At 55.8% G+C, this 14,487-nt stretch overlaps 1 protein-coding gene across 1 annotated transcript in view; it reads right to left on the bottom strand.

Annotated features, from left to right (window-relative positions):
* TMEM63C (transmembrane protein 63C) overlaps window positions 1-14,487 on the bottom strand; it is a 63,592-nt gene that overhangs the window by 32,427 nt on the left and 16,678 nt on the right. The window contains exons 2-4 of the mRNA XM_069465159.1: window positions 4,802-4,863; window positions 795-957; window positions 181-260 (exon numbers count right to left, since the gene is read on the bottom strand). Of these exons, the coding sequence (XP_069321260.1) occupies window positions 181-260; window positions 795-944 (230 nt within the window). The 5' untranslated portion in view covers window positions 945-957; window positions 4,802-4,863. The remainder of the gene's footprint in view (window positions 1-180; window positions 261-794; window positions 958-4,801; window positions 4,864-14,487) is intronic.

Here is a 14,487-nt window from a genome sequence, read left to right as displayed (position 1 = left end):
AGTCCCCTCCTAAGGGAGGACAGAGCAGGGGCAGGGGCAGGGGATGGTGCTGAGATGCCACCTGCTGATGAGACACCTGCTGCAGCTCCTGACCCGGCAGAGCCACGTCCTGGTCCTGGTCAGGCGGGGCACATCCTCCCCAAGGGAGTAAGCAGCTCCCCCACCCTGCCCCACCCTCACCTGTCATTGTGTATCAGCAGAGCCAGGCGCCCGTAGTCCCACGCAGCTTTTCGGAGGAAGGAGTAAATCACAAGGATGAGCTACGGGCCAGGGAAAGCCATATGAGGCAGGAGAGTCCACGGGTACCTTCCCCGTGGCCAGGCCCCTGCATTCCCAAGGGGGAGACCCTGTCCCTGAGGTCCCCAGAGAGCCCCCCTAGAAGGTGAGCTCTGTCAGGGTAGGGCCCTTTCAGCTCTGCGCCAGCAGCTTCCGGGCACAGAGTGGATACTGAGGGGGTTGAATGAAGGAGCTAATGGCGTGTTTAGAACTTGGGGCAAGCGTGCCCATTGAACATCAGCAAGACAAAAGAGAAGGGAGGCCCAAGAGTGCCAGCCAGGTGGACCTTTGGACAATGATGCATGGAAGAGAATCCCGGGAATTCTGCCTGTTCTCCAGCCCCTTGTCCCCGAGGCCCCCCGCCACCCTGGGCCACCCTGGGCAGGACTGACATTCAGGCAGTTTGCATCACTGTGGCTGGTGTGCATTTGGGGTACTGGGGCCCCCACTGTATCAACTGTGAAAGTTTGCCTGACCCCCCCGGCCTCACCGTCTGCCCCTGCAGTGCCAGGACTCACCATCCACAAGATGATGTTGAGGAACAGCACGGTGGGGATGCCCCCGAAGGGCTGCCCCTGGAGGACCGTGTTCCGAGACTGGAAGCACTCGTCCACCGTCATGTTCTTTAACTTTCCCACCACGGTCAGGTTGTGCGGTGAGGCAGGCATCCTGGAAGGCTCCCTAGGGGACAGAGGGGTCTCCACGTCAGATGCGAGGACTCCCCCACATGTTGTGGCACAGAGAAGCCTGCTGGGGAGGTGGGGCGATGGGCACTGAGCACACGGGCCGGGCTGGACCCGACGCCAGGCTTGTGACTCTTGGCGAAAGCAGGGACTCAGCCCATGAGACGGCCAGCAGCCCCGTCCTGTAGGAGAACAGCTGCCTCAAACCCAGGGCCATGATAACAGAATAGCCCAGATCCCCTGGAGAGTTCTTATTTTTGTACCACTTGATCTCTGTAAAAAGAGGTGTAAAATGCACATCCAAATGGGCCTTCTTATTTCTACTTTGGGAAGCTCTCCTTGTATGGAAATGAACAGAGATGGGTCAGACCCCAGAGCAGAAATGCTCGGGTTGGAAGACAAAGCACTGTGCTCACACGCAGACGGGCTCACTGACGGCATCTCCACACTCTACAGTTGTTGGATCCAGTTCTGGGTAAATAAAACAGCTCCTAAGGATGCAGAGTGCCCGGCACACAGCAGTGACTCAGGAAAGGGCCCTGTCTCACCTGGGATTTGAACCAGGGAGCCCAGCACATGCCGAGGGGCCTAAGCACTCTGGCAGGTCACCAGCACAGAGCCCACGGTCCCCGGCATCACGGTCCTCGGGCGTGGCTTACAGTGGGAACTGGAGGGGTCTGGTAGCCGCTTGAACCTATCTACAAGGTTGTTCTGATCTCAAAAGATCATTCGTCTTGGCTCCAGACCTCACCCTAGAAACTCTTCTCTCCCATTCAGGGAAAGTAGACTCACTCATTAATTCATTCGAGTATTTGGTGAGCAATTGCTTTGTGCCAGACTGATGCTGGTGATATGCCAGTGAATGGGATGAATAAAAATCCCTCCCTCGTGAGATTCCAGTGGGGACAGTGGAGGGACGAGCGTGAGGTGAGAGTGGTAAAGAGTGTGGACGGGGATGGTGACAGGGTGGCATCTCAGGGCAGCAGACCACAGAGCTACAGGGACAGAGCACGCTCAGCAGAGGAGAAGACCGCAGGGTGCAAGCTTGCCTGGAGCCCTGGGGGTCCCAGCAAGCCAGTGAGGCTGGGCAGGGCAGCAAGGGGCACGGCGGGGTCAACCCTGGTGACATGAAATGACTGGTTTTAAAGGGGTGCCCGTGCTCCTTGTAGGGAGACCAGGTGGGGTGCAGAGAATAGACAGAAAGCGGTAGGTTGGATGCAGGCAGGCGACACCGGCAGCCCGGACTGCGCTGGGAGAGTGGGAGTGGGGACACGTGGGCAGAGTTGGGGAGTAGTTTGAACATGAGGCCAACAAGATTTGCCACCAGATTAGACGGGGACTGTGGAAGAAGGGAGGGAGCCAAGGATGACGCTCAGGTTTTCGGCCTGAGCCACTGGAAAAAGGGAGTTGCTGTGACCGGGCGGGACAGACAGGAGGCACAGGGTGGAAACTCGTTCAGTCTGGGGCATGCCGAGGGGGGACGCAGCTGGACACGAGGGTCTGCAGTCTGGAAGAGAGACTGGAGGCAAAAACTTGAAACAAAAGTCACCGGCATATAGACGATGTTTCGAGGCGAAGGCCTGGGCCACTGCAGGACAGGAGGGGGGCTCCAGGAGCAGCCCTGGGCGTGCCCACGCCCAGAGGTGGGGCAGGGAGGGAAGCAGAGGAGGAGGCTGCGCTGGAGCAGCCAGGGCGGAAGGAGGAGAAGCAGGAGACGGTGGTGTCCTGGAGCCAAGGAAAGAAGAGGTTTGCAGGAGGAGGGAGGGACCAGCTGTGTTGATGTGGTCAGGTAAGACGACAACCAACCGAGAATTGGCCGTGGTTTTGGTTTGTGCAGGTTATTGGTAGCCTGCCTGGAATTGGTTCCAGAGAGAGTGACAGGAAAGGAGTTGGAGCCGGTGGGCAGGAGCACCTCCCTGGAAGAGCGAGTGGAGGTAGAAGTGGTTAAGATGGGAGAAACAGCACAGAGTGCCGGGATGGGAATGATCCAGTAGAAAGCAGGCCTTGGGGATGTGCGGGGGTGGGGGAGCCTTGCTGGGGCGAGGTGAGGCTGCAGGAGGGCGGGGACCAGTGCGCAGCAGAAAAGCTGGCCCTCCCGAGGGCCAGGCTGGACCACGGGCTCCCGGAGCGGGAGGGAAGGCACGCACGTGCACAGGTGCTGGGAGGTCGCAGGGCTGGCGGTGGGAGCCGTGAACGTTCTCTCCTCGCTGCTTCTGGTTTCTCAGTGAAAGAGGGAACGAAGTCTTGGCCGAGCATGAGGTGCTGGTGGGCAGATGTTGGGTGTTTGAGCACAGGAGGGAAGTAGACGTGGAATGTTAGAGGAACGAGAGGACGAGTGGGCGAAGGGAAGGCACAGGACTGCCGGGCAGCACTGGGGCCCACGGAGGTTCGCGAGCTGGAACTTACGACGAGAGCAGTCAGACGCACGGCACCGTGTCATGCGTGTGGTCGCAGGCATGGAAGACTTAGTTGGGGGAGAGGTTTTCCCAAGCAAGTATGCGCATGAGACAAGAGTTGAGGGTGCAGGCAGGTGAGTAATTTTAAGCAATGGCCGTGGAGTTTGAGGCAGGTAAGGAGAGAAATGAGACCCCAGATGTGTGAGGAGCGGTGGGAGGTGTGGGAGTCCGAGCGGGGTGGGACTGTGGGGTGCGGGGGTGAGAGCTGACAGGCGGGAAGGGTGGTGGGAGAGCGGCTGTTTGGCACAGAGATGCGGGAGGGATTGCAGCCATCGGTGGTGACTGGGAGCGAGCGGCCAAGGAACTGGGAGGCCAGAGTGTCGGAAGATCGTCTCTGTGGCTATGTGGATACCGACATCAGCAAGAACGAAGACAGGAGAAGTCCTGGGGGAGTGGCCTGGGGGAGTCCTCGATGACTAACACGAACGGCAGCGAGATGTCTAGGCTGGGAGCTTTAGGGGGAGGGAGAAGAAGAGTCTGGAAGTTGCAGAGGAGCTAGAAGGACACCTCTCCAGCCCCAGGCAGGTGGTGTGGGGAGAAACAGAAACCACTCCCTGGGAGGAGGAAAGGGAGGCCAGCCGGTGGGACTCTCAGATTTCAGCTCCCCACGGGAAGGTGAGGAAGGTGAGGAACTGGGGGTAGTTCTGGGCATTCCAGGCTCTGTGACAACACTTGCTTGCCGGGTGACCTTGAGCGAGGTATCCAAGGTCTCCATGCCTCACTTTACTCATTTGTAAAATGGGGATGACAGTGGCTGTTAAGAGGAGTGAGTTAAGATTTGTCAGTCTTGTAGAATGATGCCTAGAAATATAAAATATTTGTAAAAGGAAGAGTGGACCAAGAGCTCCAGGGGCAGAGTGGAAGGGTCTCAGGAGTTGGGGAGGCCTGGGAGATGGGGATGGAGAAGGGGACAGGGTCGAGGGGCTGAAGCGCAGGAGATGGGAGGTGGCCTGGGGGTCTGGGGCTCCAAGGGCATAATGAGATTAGTCCTGGAAAAGGAGGGGAACACAGAGACTTCCCATCTGCCTAGTCTCTAGATTGGCGTCTAACAGGACCAGGGAGTCTCTGGCCTGTCTTTCCAAGTTTCTCTGCTCTCTGCTCCTGGTTTTCTTGTCTCTGCCCCAGGTGGCGATTAACTCATTCGCTAGCATGTGTAGCCAAATGGAAACTCACGATAGTTTACATTGAGCACAGTGCACTTGAGCAGTGAGCCTTCTGCCAGAGCATCAGAGCATCGGCAAAAGCATTTCCAGGCCCTCCTGGTGGAAGGGGCGGGCATCTGAGCCATCTCAGGCCACCAGGGGCGGTCATGCTAAGGAAGCCCGTGCTGCAAGGTGCAGAAAGGCGAACCTGCAGGTGGGAAGGCCCTGGGAAGGCGTTTCCTACCTGGTCGGTTCTCCAGTGAGGGTCCACGTCAGGCCTGGAGGCTCCGCTCAGCTGCGGGGTTGCTGTGAAGGAACAGATGCGGTGGAGAGATCGCAAGACTGGGGGGCCTACACCCCCCTCTCTGGCAGCATCATCCCTCAGGGCCCCGTGTCATCTTTATGCTCACATGCATGTCCTTTATTGGACGTGTGTTTTACAAATGGTTTCTGGTAGTCTGTAGCTTGTCTTTTTTATTTTCTTGATGGTGTCTTTTGAAGCACAAAAGTTTCGAACTTTGACAAAGTGACCTCGAAGCTGAGATGTGAAGGGGGTGCAGGAGCGAGCACCGTGCGGTGGGTTCGCCCGGGCAGGGGGCGACCATACTGCCGAAGCCCCAGAGTGGAGACTGAGCATAGCGTTTTGGGGAAGTGAAAAGGAATAGTAGTGGCTAGAGCGTAGGATGGGTCACTGGTTCATTCGCTCTTTCTTTCTTTCTTTCAACAAGAATCCTTGAGTATCTACCCTTCCCCGTAGACCCTGGAAGTACAGACATGACGTCCTCTTTGGGGAGTTGACAGCCTTTGGGATTTGGGGAGAGTGTTGCTGTTGGGAAGCTTGGCCCGGGTGGCTGTTCTGCCCGGGAGGACCCCCAGCTACAGGGTCCCAGCCTCTGTGATTGGAGAGGGGGATTCCATCCAGCTGGCTGGTCAGGTACAGGCCTTCAGCTCAGCCTGGCTGCCCAGCCTGCAGGGCAGGCGAGGGAGGAAAAGAGAGAAGAGATCCTCACCCTCTCCCACCTCACTACCCTCCCAGCTTTCTCAGGCAACAAGATAGGTGGTACCGAGGGAGGCTGTTGCTTGGAAACCTAGAGCAGCACCAAGCCTTTTCCCCGCATCCCTTCACCATCTCCAGACTTTACTCCCTTCTGGAGGGAGAGCTAACTCTTGGATGTGAAGGAGAGGCAGAAAGCCCAGAGTTTGGCTTTTGAAGACCAAAGCATCAGCACCGGAAAGGATGAAGCCTGCAGCCTGAGGGCGCTAAAGGAACACCCAGCAGGGGCACCAATGAGTGCAGGGGGCATCAGGGAACTGTCTCTCCGGACATCAATTTCACAGCAGAGGACAAAGAAGCTATTTGGGGGTACTGGGGAGAATTGTGCTCTCTGACGCCACTGTCTGGACTTAAATGCCAGATCCACCTTTGCTAGCTGTTTCTCACCAGGGACAGTGACATCACCTCTCTAAGCCTCAGTTCCCATATCTGGAAAATAGGGTAAAAGCTGTTTTGCCTCACAGGGTTATTGCAAAGGTAAAGGAAGAGAATTCACACAATGTTTGAGAAATATTAGCCAGTGCCATCATCCTCATCGTCACTGGCTCATTGGGGAGATGGTGGTGCCAGGCCCGGACTGGAAATCTCTGGGCTCCTTCCTTCCACCTTCTCTGCTCTGGGACAAGCAAAAGGGGAGACAGGAGGATGGGAAGGACTTTCCACTATCCCTCAAACTGCAGCGGTAGGTGGCGGCGGGCTCTGTCCTTCCTGCGCATGAAAAGCAAACGTCAGCTTTGCTTTTGGGGCCAAAGACGGGCAGTGGGAGATGACATGGATGCTGGCTGGCGAGTCAGGGTTCTCGGGTTCCCCTCTAACTGCACGCCTTACCTGGTGGGAGAACGGCCTTCCTCCCACCCCATTCCTCCCCCATCTCGGCTTCCCCTGCCAAACGCTAGAGCCTCAGCAGTTCTAGGCACGGGAAAGTTTTCCCTGGCAACTGGGCAAAGGCTTCAAAATGAACTAGCTTTGTCTTTCTGACTCCCCCACCCCACTGCTCACCCTCAGGCCTCCAGATCGAGCCTGGTTTCATGTACCGCTGCCCCAACTGGACGGGCCAGCACCTGGCTCCCCACTTCTCCTTCCAGACGAGCTAGACATCTCAAGGCTGAGTCTTCTGTGTGGGGAGCCCAAATCTCGGGGCTGACCCCAGAGTTAAGATGATCCAGGAGACCCTAGGGAGGGGCCAGTTTTATTCATTGCTAACATTAACTGAGCACTTAGTATGGGCTAATTATTTCCTATTTAAGTACTAGCTCACTTAATGCTCAAAAGTACATTGGGGTACTAGAATCATTCCTAGATGACAGAGAAAATTAAGGCCCAGAGAGGTTAAACTATGTGCCCAAAGTCACAGTGCTAGTAAGTGGTAGAGCAGGCCCTCGAACCCAGGCAGCTCGTAACCTTTTGTTTGCTGCCTCCTGGGTCCCCGGCTGTGTTGGGCTGGCCGTGCTGGGCAGGGGGCAGAGGAAGGCATGACCTGGCTTAAGCCCTAGTCCAGGGACAGAAGCTTTCCCGGCCTTTCAGGGCAGTGCTGTGGACAGCTCAGGGGCTAAGCCAGGATCCAGGCCGGCTCCAGCAGCCCCCAGCCTGCGTTTCCCAGCACTGCCCAGGGCCCTGTCCACCCCGCCACCCCCATAAGTTCTCAGGGATGGTCCCCAGGGCCTGCATTTTGGTTTGGATGAGAGAATCACTGTAACCACAAGCCATGTCCCAGGAAAAGATACTATGGATGGGGCACCAGCCCCCACCTTCCCCAACCCCCACCCCAGAGTGCACAAAAGCCCCTGTCCTGGCCCCTTTGCCTCCTCAGTCTCTTTAACAATTCATCACCTTTTTGTTGACAACAGGAAAGATTCTCTCCCGTGGTTCTGGACTTAAACAAACAAGCTGGAGTTCCTGGCCAGGAGCAACCCCTCCCACCTCCCCTTCTCCTCTAGGACTTCCCACTGCTGGGGGGCCAAGTACTCTTTGGAGCAGGGGAGGAGAGGAAGAGGATGTCAATGGAATGAAGGGTTCTGGCTCCTGTCCCTCCTCACCTGCCACGTCAGCTGGCCATGAATCTTCCCTGAAGTACCCGTAGGCCCTTCCTTGCTCTAAACTGTCCTCAAACTCCTAAAATCTTCACAACAAAGAATGGTTCGCTCAACTTTACCTACGAATAAACTGAGTCTCTAGCAGACAAAGAGATCTGCCTATGGCTGGGGAAAGTGGTGGATTTGGGATGAGAACTGGCATTTTTGGCTCCCCATTCAGTGCTCTCGGTGACTCCTCAGCCTGGGAGGTGGGCACTGGAATCACCTGGAAGGGGTTAGTAGGTCCAGATACTCACGCCCCACCCCACACATGAAGAACAAAAATCTCCAGTTCATTCCTGTGTGCAGCCAAGACAGAGAACACCAGCTGGAGATGTGCAGGGCTATTTGCATCTAGACAGGGAGTTCTTGGAGACCCAAAAAGTTTCCTGACTCTCAGGAGGAGAGAGAGGTTTGAGGATACAGGATGGTAGCTCAGTGCCCACTAAATCCTGTCACAGTGGGACAGCTCTTGGGACTGTCCTTATATTCTCCTCCCATGTGACTCCCCTCCCCGTCCCAGCTGGTCCTGAGTCTGCGAATTGGCTGAAGATCTGCAGGGGCCACACCACCTCTTCGCAGGGGTCTCCAGGCTCTGGCATTTCTCCCATTATCCCAGAAGCCCCTGTCCTGCCCCTGAACTTTGTCTCAGAGCTGGTTGCCCCACCCCTGCAGAGCTCGGGCCACTCCCCCTACGCTCAGCTGGAGACTTAGTCTCAGCAACATTTATAGCCCCCAGCCCAGCTCATATCCTACCCACTAGAGCTGTCTGTCAGATGACCAGCCCTGTCTACATCTCTTCTCACCCTCTTTACACAGCTGGCCTTGCAGCCACTGCCTGGGACTAGCCTCTCATTTCCCCATGCACATAAGCAGCCAATTCCCCTGAAAATCTACAGGCTCTTTGATGGCCAGGGCCATGTCTTTTTCTTATACTTTCCATGGTTCTCCCACAAAGACCATCACGTAGTGGGCCTCAACGACAGACAGATGGTCCTTTACCCAGAGCCACACTTGGGGGTAGGAAAGAATAAATTGTGGGTGATTTGCATACATTTGCATAGTGTGCGGTGAGGACCTGAGTGCTGAATTTTTGCCTCCACATAGCACATCATCGGCTACCAAGTCTCCCTCCCAAGTGACAGCATGGAGTGGAGGGAACACACCGTTGTGGGTCGGGAGGCTGGGTGTGAATCTGGCTCTATTATTTATTCGCTGCTACTTAACCTCTTGCTGTTCTGTCTTCTCTCCTACAAAATGAATATCATCCTGTCTGTCCTGCCCACACCAGGTGGCTATGAGGGTTAGCTAAAAGAGATAGTGCATGAAGACATTTTTTTGTAAACTGTGAGTGCCAAAAATGTTCATTGTTGTCTCTGCTATCCTCTTCCTAGGTTGGGGTTAGCCTTCCCTCAGAAGCCCCCCAATCCCTCCCCAGTCACCCTGAAGCCTCAGCACGGGGTGAGTGGGCTGGAGTTCCACCTTGCTGCCATCAGGCCCACTCTGCAAGCTGGGTAGCAGCTATAAGGCAGCCAGCAGCGGGGTCCAGCAGGACGCTCAGCACCACGGACAGCACCACGCTCTGTGCCAAGCTGAGCTTCTCTCTGCCAGGGCTGGAGGGCAGGGCCAGGCAGCACTCACTGGTGCCCTGGCCCAGAACAAGATTAAGAACAGTAGCTAACACTTATCGAGTGAGTTCTATGTGCGAGGCACTGTACCAAGTCTCTTCATGTGTTGTCCAGGTTAACAAACCTATCAGGCTGTGTGTGGGATGGGGCTGACGACCCCTGCATCCACTCCCACCTCTTTCTAGCATGCCTTCCTATAGTGCAGAAGCTGGAACGCTAAAAAGTACATTCTCAACAGTCCCTTGCAGCTGGGGTTCTGGGTACAGATGAGAGCCCACCGATTTGATGCACTGGAGACAGGTTTGTAAGTCAGAAGGCAGGAGGAGGCCGTCCTCCTAATGCTCGGGCTGTGCTCTGCTGACAAGCCATGGGGAGGGGAGGAGAGGGAGGTGTGTCTGCAGCAGACCCATTGCCCAGTCTCTGGCTCCGGGTGGGTGGGTGGGGGAGAGGGGTGTGAGGGGCAATTGTGGCAAAGGCTGAAGGGGTCTCCTGATCCCTGGATTGCAGGGAGGGGATGTGAACTCAGTGGCTCCAGTCATGGCCCTAAAGCCTATGACTGCCGGCAAGGAGTGACTTGTCTGGTGGGACAGTTCTGCTCTGTCCTGAAGACCCAGATTCTAACCCTTACAGTGATTTTGAAAGCATGTAATTCCCCATATTAAATCTGGTTCTTGCTTAAGATGCTTACAGTGGTTTTTGTTTCCTGTACAAAGACCCGATTGGATTCTATGATCATCCCAGGCCCAGAGAAGTTAAGAGACTTGCTGGAGCAGGGAGCAAGTGAAGCTGGGGTCCAAGCCAGAGTGTGGGAGGGGTGGGGCCGACTCCGCAGTCCCCTCCTAATCACTTTGCTGTGTGCCACCCTCAAGGCAGACAACAAACAAAATCCCAACAAACAAGAATGAAGCCCCCAGGCTCAAGATAGAAGTTAATGGAGAAAAGGAGATGCTGGCAGGGACACTGGAACCAAGACCCAGGTGCAGTGGTCAGGAAGGGGCCCCGGTGGCCTCTCCAGCACAGCCCACACAGGGTAAGTGGCGGCCAGTCCCCCTGCCACCTGCCCAGCCCCTCCCTTTCTCCCCCGCCCTGCCCAAATCAATCAGTGGAAGATGGTGGCCACTGAGGCCCCTATGGGTTTTTGGGGGGTCTAAACCTAGACTCCTATGGGGAGGGGAACAAAAGAGTAACAGGGGCCCCCTGGGGGTGGGAGGGCCCTGAAACGGGCCTGGCCTCTGGACTGGCTCCAAGGTGCCCACCCGAGGGCCTGGTGTGCCCTCTGTTCCAGGTTAGGAAGGGTGTTTGTGGTCATTATCTCACCTGAGCCCCCAGCAGTCCTGGCAGGGTAGAGGTGATGACTGTCCCCATTTTACAAATGAGGATGTTGAGGCCCAGAGTGGGTGAGTAGCCTGCCCAGGGTCACACAGCTAGCAGTGGTGCGGCAGGGGTTGGGGTCTCAGTCTGAGCTTTGGGCTCCTGGCCTGTTCCAGGGCAGAGGCTGGGACGCTGGGGGGCGCTCTTGGGTTCTGGAGCCGCACATTCTCACCTCCCCAGCTCCCTACGAGAGGTCTCAGCACCTGCAGATGGATGGCCCCTTGCTCCTCAGAGACCTTGGCTTTCGCTGCCACCTCAATGCCTCCCCAGTAAAACTGCTCCATTGTCAAGGTCCTGCTCCACTCTGCCTCCTCCAGGCAGCCTTCCTGGAGCACCCCCAGGTCTCAGTGCTCACCCTCCCTCAACTCCTGTAGCTCCCACTTACTCTTTCCCAAGTTTTCTGCTGGGTAGTGGGTGCTAAAGAGAACAAAATGTGTCCTCTCCTCACCAAGCTGATTCTAGAAGGGCAGTGATAACACACAGTGTGTGAGGAGGGCTACTGCAGCAGCAGAGCTCACAGACACGCAGCACTGAACCTAATGTGGAGTGTCCAGGGGGGCTTCCCAGACAAGGCTGTGATGGAACCAGCTAGAAGGGCTTTCTGTTGCTCTCCTTAACTTGGCCAATAAGGCCTGCCATGCATGGTCCTGCCAGCGCTCTAGCTTCACTTTGTTGAACTGCCTCCATTTCCATCTCCAGCCTCCTAGGTCTTTCCCTCAATTCCTGAAGGATGCCGCCTTCCCCCGGCCACAGGGCCTTTGCATATGCCAGTCCCACTATCTGGAAGGTTCTCCTCTCCCACTAGTTGGCTAATTCTCTCCCTAGTTAGTCTCAGCTCTGCTTTAGGTAAGAGCTCCAGGCCGGGTCCAGCCCCCTACAACCTGCCTGGGAGGCAGACATAATGGAGCATCTCAGTGTGGGTCCCTAGAGCTAGCCTCTCTGGGTTCAAATCCTGCCTCTGCTAGTTACTAGCTCCATGTCTTTGGGCAAGTTTCCCAACCTCTCTGTGCCCTAGTTTCCTTATCTGTAAAATGGAGATGTTAATAGTATCTACCTTATTGGGTGCAGGTGAGGATTAAGTGAGCCAGTTCACGTGAACATTTAGAGCGGTGCCCGGCACATAGCAATGGTTCAGTGAAGTTAAGTATTACCTTCCTTGTTAGGGCCTAGTGCATTTGCTGTTATTGATGGGATGACAGAGCAAATGGCTGACTCCCCCGTGAAGGGCAAGCTCCTTGACGACAGAGCCCATGGCCGTGTTTACTGATTATTTTCTCTGCTGTGCTGGGGAGGGCTGAGTGCTTTACAAACATTTGCTAAAGAAAGGGAAGACTGGCTGGGGGGCTGGGGTGGGGCTCATGTGGCCCCAAGATCTGAAACCCTGAGTGTTTTGGCTGGAGGGATCTTGCAAATCCTCCAGCCTAAGCCCCTCCTTGCGCAGATGGGCAAAGGAGCTGCTGGCTAACGTCTCCCTGCCTTCCAGTCTACAGGGCCAGGCAGCCCCCGCCCCATCTCCCCTGGGGGCTTTGCTCCAAGCCTACTGACTACTGATGGAGGACACGGCGACATCTCACACTGAGGCCACAACTGTTTCTGTCTTGATTTAGAAAAACAATGTGACACATCTCATATCTGAGTGTTGTGAAGCAAATTCATTCACCACAACTGGGTGAAGCTGAGGCTCCACTTCAACCCTGAGTTATTGCTGTAATTCTCGTCGCCGTGGTAACAAGTCCCCGCTAAGCCTTTAGCCAGCAAGACTGGGCAATGGTCCAGCTTGTCATCAGCAGGGCCCCCCGGGCTAAGATGCCGGCAGTGTGGTTCCCTCCCCGGCCTCTTTCCCTGACTGACTCCTCTGCAGGACTTGGGGGGGGGGGTACGGGGAGGGAGGGAGGGGAGGGGAGGAGATCCCGAGGATGGAGCAGCAGCAGAGGCCCTGATCCCAGAGCCAGCCCCAGCTAGAGCCCTACCTCCCTCTGCTGCCAGGATGCGCTCTGGTCACTCAAGGCCCTGCAGCTGGGAGGCTGAGCCCCAGACCCACTCAGCCCCAACCAGCCATTGACGAGGCATTAACGTCCAGATAGAGCCAGTCTGAACTGAGCGCCTGCTCTCTGCCAGCACTGAGTTAGGCACTGGGAGGCAAAGATCAGTGACATCAGGCCCTGCCCTCAGGGAGTGTGCAGTCAGGTGGGAAGGGGACAGTCAGAACAAAGAGCAACAGGTGCACGGCCAAGTGCAAACAGCAGGATGCAGACAGCACGTGGAAAACGCTACCTCCCGGTGTATGCCTGCCTGGGTCGCCATTTTCTCTGGAAGAACGCACAGGAAACTGTTGGCCGCAGTTGCCTTCTGGGAGGGGAGCTAGGTGGCGACTGAAGCAGGGTAAGGAAGACTTCCTTTCACTATGTTCCCTTTATTGGTTTCTGAATTTCACACTATATGCCTACCTGCCCTCTTTAAACAAATCAAGACAACAAAAGCAAAATGAAAAGCAGCACCGTGTGGTAAGTGCTGTCGTGAGGGGATGAACTACTTAGTGCTGGGTGCCCGGAGAGGAGGAATGGACAGCTCTGACACTGAGGGACCCTCCTGTCCTCGCAGGAGCGCAGAGTTCTCATCTGCAAGGGGTGCGTGTGTGCCTGCCTGTCCGTCTGCATCTGCATCTGTGCACTTTGGGATGTGCAGATCTACTGGGTTGAACAGTGTCCCCCAAAAATGCATGTCCACCTGGAACCACAGAACGTGACCTTGTTTGGAAATAGGGCCTTTGCAGATGCAATTAGTTAAAATGAGGTCGTATGAGATTAGAGTGGCCTCTAAACCCAGAGACTGGTATCCTTATAAGAAGCCATGTGAGGACGGAGGCAGAGATTAGAGTGATGGGGCTGCAAGCCAAGGAATGCTGAGAATCGCCGGCAGTTGCCGGAAGCTGGAAGAGGCAGGGAAGGATCCTTCCCTAGAGCTTTCAGAGGGAGTGGGGCCTGCCTTGTGCACACCTTGATTTCAGACTTCTGGCCTCCATAACTCTAAGAGAATAAATTTCTGTTGTTTTAAGCCACCCAATTTGTGGTACTTCGTTATAGCAGCCCTAGGAAACTAATACCGTGGGTCCATGCATTTGTGTTTCTGCGTTTTGAGGTAGGTGTCAGTGTGTGTGTGTATCTGTGTATATTCTGGGGGGCATTTTGGGTGTGCTTTGGAGTGTGTTTGTGACTATCATCTGTGTTTTGGATGCTTGTGTGTGTTGGGTTGCATGCATGTTTATGCGTTTGTGTGCATGTTGAGTTGTGTCTGTCTGTGCATCTGTGTGTCTCAGTGTGTGCGTGAGCATGTGTGCGTGTAGCCAACTATCGCTAGGGTCTTCCACAGCGCTGTCATTCCAGAAGTCTGCCCTGGGGCCCTGCCGCAGGGGTGCTCTCTAGGGGATGCTGGCCAAGGGCATGGGGATGAAGTAGACTCAAGGCCAGGTTGGAGCAGCGTCTTCCCTAGTATGGGGCCACCTCAGAGAGGGGAGTATCTGCAGGGGGAGTTTCCCCTAATGCGGCAGAGCTGGGTGGGGCCTGAGGATTTGCATCTCTAACGAGCTCCCAGGTGATGCCAATAGCACTGGACCACGGACCACACTCTGAGAATCACTGTGCTGGACAACGTAACAGGAGGTGGAGGTTCCTCTTCAGCCCCCTCATCCGACCCCCAGACCTCGGTGTGGGCAGCCTGGCCTTTTAGGAAAGGCCCTGGAAAAGTCACCTGGCAGAAGTGATGGGATTCTCTCAATTTCACTGCCTCTCCCAGCCACCTACTGTCA

Source organism: Eulemur rufifrons, chromosome 2 (assembly GCF_041146395.1).
Source record: "Eulemur rufifrons isolate Redbay chromosome 2, OSU_ERuf_1, whole genome shotgun sequence".
Lineage (NCBI taxonomy): Eukaryota > Metazoa > Chordata > Mammalia > Primates > Lemuridae > Eulemur > Eulemur rufifrons.
The sequence above is the reverse complement of the archived record's forward strand: the minus strand, read 5'-3'. Positions and strand labels throughout refer to the sequence as shown.